An 8,272-nucleotide genomic window follows, 5' to 3' on the forward strand; every position below is an offset into this window, starting at 1 on the left:
TGGCAGTCGGAGAGGCGGGAATATCCGCGACCTCACCACTGCGGACACTCAGGCCCGGAGAGGTTCACGGTCCCACGACGGGCCGGCCGGCGGCCGACCCGAGAAGTGGTGTGACCTAGTGGGTAGAGCCGGGGCCTTGGAGTCGGAAGGACCCGGGTTCTAATCCCGGCTCCGCCGCCGGTCCGCTGGGCGACCCGGGGCAAGTGGCTTCACTCGTCCGGGCTTCGATGACCTCCTCTGTCCAAAGCTTTACTTCTATTTATTCTGATGACTTGACACCTGTTCACATGTTTTGTTTCGTTGTCTGTCTCCCCCTTCTAGACTGTGAGCTCGTTGGGTAGGAACCGTCTCTATATGTTGCCAACTTGTACTTCCCAAGCGCTTAGTACAGTGCTCTGCACACAGTAAGCACTCAATAAATATGATTGAATGAATGAATGAATCTTGGATCTACCCCAAGGTTTAGTGCAGTGCTTGGCAGATAGTAGGTGCTTAACAAATACTGCAGTTATTATTACGAAATTTTTCTCTCTCTCCTCCCCCGAGTGAGTTTCCAGAGGGGAGCCTCTTAGGAATTTGACCCTCAAGGAGAGGTTGACTGCTAGTATCAATTCATATTTGAGCATCCACCAAGTGCAAGGCACCTTGTAGTCTGCTAGTAACCTGTTTAATTACCTAATTCCCAGTCACGATTCTGCTTAACTTTTTCTTCAGGCTCCTCGACCACCAAAACAACCCAATGTTCAGGATTTCCAGTTCTTTCCACCACGCTTATTTGAATTGTTGGAAAAAGAAATTCTGTATTACAGAAAAACCATTGGGTACAAGGTAAGGATCTCGGATTCCAAAGTGTGGAAAGATGCCATAAACTAGAAGAAAATATCCTTGCATTAATTTTACCAGCTATGCATTCTCCTTCAGGAGGGTATGAAGCGTTAAATGTTTTTGTGAATTGGTAAATTAAAAAAATCAAAGCTGATCTACTTTAAATAAAATATAATGTTGATTTTTAACTCTTCAAGGGGTATGAATGACCTTGTTTAGTTGGAACAAAATTAGATGTCATTTAGGTCATTTCAGGACAGATACATTACTAGCCACAAATTGAAATTCACAGCCTAATGCAGTAGCATAATTCAGAGTAAATTTTTCTCAGGTACCTAGAAACCCTGACCTTCCAAATGCAGCCCAAGCTCAGAAAGAAGAACAGCTCAAAATTGATGAAGCTGAACCCCTTAATGATGAAGAGTTAGAAGAAAAGGAAAAGCTACTAACACAGGTATGAAAACTCTTTAAATCTGGGTATGCACTTTTCTATCTCCTTTCCATGGACAAAGAGGATCTAACTGACATTCTTTGTACTGATTCACTAAAGTGATTTAAAAACATGTTAGACATGAATCTTGTGCTTTACTTAGACATACTGTTGAAACACAAAACAATTTGCCCCGAGCGTGCATTTTTTGCCAAATCTCTAGATTGTCAGGTTACAGTTTATCTTTTTAAGTTCACTGATATCTCTGCACATTTCCATTTTATTTTAAGCCTTGGTAGTGTGGTAGGTCCTTAGTGAATATCTGGATTTTAAATGGTTTTACACAATTTTGCAAACACAAAAAACCTACTGGCCTTTTTGGATTTGGCCACCTTAAAGGTGGAAGTGACCAGCGGTTTAGGGTTATTGTGCCATAGGAAATTGAAGATGTGAAAATATAGAATTATTCTGTAATGCCTCCACTCTTTTCTAGGTGGGAAAACCTGAAAATGCGTCTCTAAAGAGCTATGTAACGTGGAGGGCTGTAGTTTTTGAAGTATGACCACTTAGGAAGCCTGAGAAATTTTGCTGGATTATCTAGAACAAATTGGCAACATTAGACCCACATATCCCGAGGTGGCATATGCCAGATCATTCGTCACACTCAATTTACAGTGTGATGCTGGGGTCTGGCACCTCTGCAATTCTGTATCTTTGTTTAGGGTTCCTCCCCCTGTCTCCCAATGTGTCTACTTGGATGGGCAGGGTCGGGGGGAATGTATGGGCAGAGCAGTTATGATACCAGGCATAAGTAGTGGCTTTGAATTCTGGTATAGTAACTGTGGTACAGAGAGACCCAACATACTCCTTTTTCTTTCAATCCCTGTAGGCCTGGTAACAGTAACGTGAAAACAAAGCCAAAGCCTGGTCTATAAAACTTTATATCTGAAACCTGTTGAGAATCTGTTGTACAGTGCTAGGGAATTAATTTTGTTTGGAAAAAGTCCTTGGAGTTGACGTTAAGGAATTTTATTTGGATGTACTAAATATTTTCCCCCTAATTGTTTCGAAGGGTTTTACCAACTGGAATAAACGTGATTTTAACCAATTCATCAAAGCTAATGAGAAGTGGGGCCGTGATGATATAGAAAATATAGCAAGAGAAGTGGAAGGCAAAACTCCAGAGGAAGTCATTGAGTACTCAGGTGATTTTTTTAAAAATTTCCATCGTAGGTGTAGGCTAATTTCTGGGATTCAAGTTAAATAGAATTTATTTTGATTGTCTTATACGTCTCTGACCTGAAAGTTGTGACATGTTTGTGAGTATACGTCCAAATGGAGAAAGGCGCATATTTCTCCCTTAGATTCCTCTAGCTTCTCACCACGTAGAAGAAAAATGGAGGCTTAGTTCTTTCTGACCACTCGTGCGTTTGGTTTCTCAGATCATTCTGTGCATTTAAACTTTAGTAAATGCATTGTTATATCATGCTTCTTGGAAAGGCTGTTGTATACATCCTCCTGAGTACCTCATAAAATATTTTCTACACTTCTGATACTTTTAATATAAGACGAGAAGGTAGAGTATTTGAATGAAACTATACAGCTATTTAGAGCATCTCTGACAACCCTAAGGATTGAGCAGGGGAACCTAATGTTTCTTTGTAGTAAAGTAGTAACAAAGGGGATTACGGAACAATAGTGTTTTCGGAGTTCTTGGCTATGAAGAAAAGGTAAGGTTGGAAATGGTTCATTAAAACTAACCAGTTTTATCATTTTGAAAAACTAAAGCTGTGTTCTGGGAAAGATGCAATGAACTCCAAGACATTGAGAAGATTATGGCTCAGATTGAAAGGGGAGAAGCAAGAATTCAAAGAAGAATCAGTATCAAAAAAGCACTTGACACAAAGGTATTTTTTTAAAAAAAATTAATAAAATTAAGCTTGGGCTGTCGGTGTTCCATGAAAAAAAGTAAGAAACTTTTGAAAGATTAATGTCAGTTGCAAATTGGACAGGGTTCCTGTATGTAAGAAATTGACAGGTGATATTTTTGTAACAACAGTTGTATCCTTCATTAATATTGAGTAATATAGAATTTATAGTTCAATTTGGAATGCAGGTCATTCTTACCATAATGCAACATGTTAATATGCAGCTTTTGAATAGACTGTGTGATGGGAAGAATAGGGAAAACAGAGCCTAAAAGTGGCTTACAGGAAATGACTGCCAAGTAATAGTTCATCTGCACTGGGTAGGGAGTCATTATAATTTTCCAGTATAAGAGCTGATCTGTTAAACAGCTTAAAAAAATGTAATTTTACCTTCCTAAATTGAAAATGAGTAGTCTGCACCTGAAGAGGTGATTCAAATACAATTGAGATGCTTCTGATTTGATTAGGAGTTTCCATCCAAATTACAGTAGTTTCAGCCTCTCATATCAGAAGATATTTAGTTGTTTTAATAAGTAAGATCATTTAAAAAAAAACGTTGTTTGTATTCATCGTCCTCTGTGATTGAGGGTTAAACACTTGAAAAATTTATCATTGCCCTAGATCGGACGATACAAAGCACCTTTCCACCAGCTGAGAATTTCCTACGGTACTAATAAAGGTAAAAACTACACAGAGGAAGAGGATCGATTTCTAATCTGCATGCTTCACAAACTTGGATTTGACAAGGAAAATGTTTATGATGAACTACGACAGTGCATTCGCAACTCTCCTCAGTTCAGATTTGATTGGTTCCTCAAGTCCAGGACGGCAATGGTGAGTACTTGAGTGTGTAGATGAGGTGGCTTCTGACTTAGACCGTGAGCCCACTTTGGGTAGGAACTGTCTCTATATGTTGCCAACTTGTACTTCCCAAGCGCTTAGTACAGTGCTTTGCACACAGTAAGCGCTCAATAAATTCAATTGATTGACTATTGACTCTGCCGCAGGTACTGCTTTTCTCAATGCTTGGAACTTTGGGGTTATTAGTTGATTTCAGATGTTTTAAGAAAAGGGAAGGAATTTTGTCCTTTAAAAATAATAATAATAATGATGTCATTTGTTAAGCGTTTACTATGTGCAAAGCACTGTTCTAAGCACTGGGGGGGATACAATGTGATCAAGTTGTCCCACGTGGGGCTCACAGTCTTAATCCCCATTTTTACTGATGAGGTAACTGAGGCTCAGAGAAGTTAAGTGACTTGCCCAAGGTCACACAGCAGACTTGTGGTGGAGCCGGGATTCGAACCCGTGACCTCTGACTCCAAAGCCCGTGCTCTTTCCACTGAGCCACGCGGCTTCTCTGATGGTAAAAATAGTAAATAGTAATAGTAAAAATACTAGTAATTATAGTAGTAATAGTATAGTAATAGTAAAAATACTTCTCTGATAGTAAAAATAGATAGTACCTGAGATGTACTTTGGGCTTGTCTTAAGGATCTTCTTGGTTAAGCTTACACAAAGTAAGTAATTTAAGATAGAACTTGAAGTATAGGATTTTGATTTGAAATTCAAAGTCAAGATAGAATTGTTGAAAGGCTTTTAAAGCACATGAAGGTCAACAGAATTTAGTACAGTGCTGTATACCCAGTAAGCACGCAAATAAATAGTTGGGGAAATACCGTAGAATTACTAAACTCTTCCTTCTTCCCTTAAGTTAAGCCTGCCATCTAGCAGAAGAGATAAGTTAGGAGGAAATAGTCTACTAGCTTTTATGTGCTATTATTTATAATGAGGATGAGTTTAAATCCCTTCTCTATCCCTTGTATGCTGTGACCATGGAAGCGGCATGGCTCAATGGAAAGAGCACAGGCTTTGGAGTCAGAGGTCATGGGTTCAGATGGGCTCTGCAAACTGTAAGCCGTATGACTTTGGGCAAGTTACTTCACTTCTCTGTGCCTCAGTTTCCTCATCTGTAAAATGGGTATGAAGACTGTGAGCCCCACGTGGGACAATCTGATCCTTGTGTCCTCCCCAGCACTTAGAACAGTGCTTTGCACATAGTAAGTGCTTAACAAATGCCATCATCATCAAGTAATCCTTCTAGACTGTGAGCCCACTGTTGGGTAGGGACCGTCTCTAAGTGTTGCCAACTTGTACTTCCCAAGTGCTTAGTACAGTGCTCTGCACACAGTAAGCGCTCAATAAATATGATTGAGTGAATGAATGAATGAATTAACTTCTCTGTGCCTCAGTTTCCTCAGCTGTAAAATGAGGATTACAGTCCTGTTTCCCCCAAACCCACTGTGGGACAGGACTGTGTCCAATCTGATTGTTGTATATCTACCCCAGTGTGTAGTTAGCGTAGTACTTACAGGGCACATACTATGCACTTTAATATCACTGTACTAGAAAATGGACCTCCGGGATTTTTTCTAGAATTCTTTTAAAAGGGACTGTGGAAGAGGGGAATCTTAATTTACTAGTCGTGTGTTTTTGTGTAACACAGGAGCTTCAGAGGAGGTGCAACACCTTAATCACCTTGATTGAAAGAGAAAACATGGAACTGGAAGAAAAAGAAAAGGCAGAGAAAAAGAAACGAGGACCAAAGCCTTCGGTACGTGTACGTGAATATTTACTTTCTTTTACTGCTTTGGTCTTTGAGGTTTGTTGGGGTGTACTCTGTTAAAGCACCTGCTACATTTTTAGAGCTGTCGGGGAATTAAGAATATCAGTTTGGTAAAAGTGACACGCTCACATTTTAATTCATAGAAAAGCGTTTGCTCTTCAGTGATGAAGCTGGGTATTAAAGTTGGGGGCGATGCCGCAAAATGGTGGGAATTGCGCCAGCTGAAACTCCCACAGCCTGGAAGCATCCCTGGGGAAAGGATAGTAGGATTTGTAGTTTGCAGCAACAGCTCAGCAATCTGTCTATCGTTGACTTCTCCCCCATGGGGCCTGCTCCCCTTGTGATTCAGCTGTAAGGTTGAGGAGAGGGTGGGGGGAAGCAGCAATAAAATGGCTTGATTTTTTTGTGGTTTTACCCAGATTTTTAAAAAACATGAATCTAGCGGGAAAAAAATTGGAGTAAAATCCCTCCCACCCCAAATCTAGGACTGTACAGGGCAGACCTCTAGAAAGTCTCAGTTTCACTCCTCGCTACCAAGAAGTATTTTGGAATTTGCGAGAATCAGACTCAATGATTTTAGGTAATTCTAAGATGATCTTTACTGAAAAATGTAAACTTGTTAGCCTCTCTGAGTCTGTCCTGAGAAGAGAAACTTAGCCCTGATTATCCCTTGATCTCTGCAGCAAGAACTTTTCGTGGTGGAATATATTTTCTAATGCTACTGTGTACTTCGGTGCACTGTAAATTTTCTGAGTGTGTGGAGTCTTTATTTCCTTCAATTTTCAGTGTAGTGATAGTGGATGTTATAATTTTATTGGGGCAACTTTCAGGTTTACCAATTCAGAGCGTATGTTCCACCCAGGATGCCCGAAGCTCACGATCCACTGTTCAAAATTTGTAGTGTCTTATGCCAGTAAATTTGTACTGAATTTAGGTGCCATGCAGTTTGTGTAGTGGGTTTAAAAAAAATTCAGATTGGAAAATAATTCATACTTTCATTTGCTGTAGGCCCAGAAACGTAAACTGGATGGAGCACCCGATGGCCGAGGAAGGAAAAAGAAGCTAAAACTGTGAAAGGAGAATTGTTTTATAATCACTAAATTTAAAAGTAGTTCTTTAATTTACGGGTCTTCATAAGATGTACTGTACAATGCTCAACTATTATGTCATTAAAGGACATCGGGTTCATCTGTTTACTGAATTAGAAACATAGTACTTAATGTAGTTTCACTTTTTTAAATGCAACAGCTGTGCTGAAATTTTTTTTACCATTAACACTTGAAGTAATAAAATAGGCTTCATTTATTAATAAATGCTTCATTTGATTTATTTTTCTACTGTAGGTCTACTTGAGAAGATAATGAATGTTTTGTTTTTAACTATAGGTTTGTAAACAATTTCTAGATAACTTTTGTAATAAATACCAAGCTATGACAAACGTGCATATCACTGGTAGCCTTAGTCCTTACTCTTAGACCATTAGTTGACCTAGAAGTTTTAAGTCTCCTCCTTGAGCACCATAAGTCTTATTTCTAAGGTCATGCAGATGCCATTCTCCTTGCTCACTATGTGGGTAAGATGAAATTAAAGCAGAAGGCGGGCTTAGCTAAGTCAATTCTGTCCACCCTCCATTTGCCGTGCCTCTTACTTCAATGCCCTCTCCTACTGGAAATGTTGCTTATTGTATGAATGTACCTGCTAGCAAGCAAGAGGAATAACTTTAGTTTTCTATATTGTACTCTCCCAAGCACTAGTGCAGTGTTCTGCACACAGTAAGTGCTCAGATATGATTGATAGGTCCTGTTGGATGGACATCTGCCAGTGCTAGAGATTTCATTGAACAGCCCTTATGTCCGGGGCCAGAGCCAACACGAGGGTGAACTCGATAGCATAAGCACTTTCTTCCAGGTAGGAAGTAATTGCTTCCTGGGGGATTAGAAATTAATTTGTCCCATTGGCTACAGTTGTCCGTTTTGAAACTTTTTTCCGAGGCAGATCTATAGATAATCCGATTGCGACTGGTTATAAGACTAGATGCGGTTTTGCTTAGAATTGATAGCCGAGGCAGGAATGCCCAAATTAGGTGGAGTCAAGACTTCAGTGGCAGGTCCCAGGTGCCTGTATGCTACATGTAATTTGTATATTTTATATGTGCAAATTGAGTTCAGAACAATTCCCCGTTTTTCTAGGGGAATGCAATAAATGTAGCAAAATGAATAAATACAATTTTTCTAACAACGTTGTCCTTTCTTTCCAGTTCTTTAGTCCCTGCTTACTTTTGCTTTTATTTCCCCCCTTCTGTTGTGAATTTTCGTTCATCTCCGTCTCTCCTAGTTGTCTTCCACCTGGCCCTATAAGGTGCTTGGAAACTTGGTTATCCGTCTTGGCATGAGTCACGGCAAAAAGTGGGGTAAAGGAATTGCCAACATTTTTGTGGATGTGAGTTAAGGAAAGCAGAAACCA

The 8,272-nt window shown here is 39.8% G+C and overlaps 1 protein-coding gene across 2 annotated transcripts in view; it reads left to right on the forward strand.

Moving 5' to 3' along the window:
• SMARCA5 (SWI/SNF related, matrix associated, actin dependent regulator of chromatin, subfamily a, member 5) overlaps positions 1 to 8,044 on the forward strand; it is a 48,878-nt gene extending 40,834 nt beyond the window's left edge. The window contains exons 18-24 of one of the 2 annotated variants that reach the window (XM_038755126.1): positions 715 to 828; positions 1,157 to 1,279; positions 2,328 to 2,460; positions 3,044 to 3,162; positions 3,805 to 4,017; positions 5,690 to 5,803; positions 6,818 to 8,044. In XM_038755126.1, coding sequence (XP_038611054.1) covers positions 715 to 828; positions 1,157 to 1,279; positions 2,328 to 2,460; positions 3,044 to 3,162; positions 3,805 to 4,017; positions 5,690 to 5,803; positions 6,818 to 6,883 — 882 coding nt within the window. In that variant the 3' untranslated portion in view covers positions 6,884 to 8,044. The remainder of the gene's footprint in view (positions 1 to 714; positions 829 to 1,156; positions 1,280 to 2,327; positions 2,461 to 3,043; positions 3,163 to 3,804; positions 4,018 to 5,689; positions 5,804 to 6,817) is intronic. The other variant, XM_038755127.1, reaches the window with a different exon arrangement.
• The last annotated feature ends 228 nt before the right edge of the window (positions 8,045 to 8,272 follow it).

The sequence above is a fragment of the Tachyglossus aculeatus genome, chromosome 12, assembly GCF_015852505.1.
Source record: "Tachyglossus aculeatus isolate mTacAcu1 chromosome 12, mTacAcu1.pri, whole genome shotgun sequence".
NCBI lineage: Eukaryota > Metazoa > Chordata > Mammalia > Monotremata > Tachyglossidae > Tachyglossus > Tachyglossus aculeatus.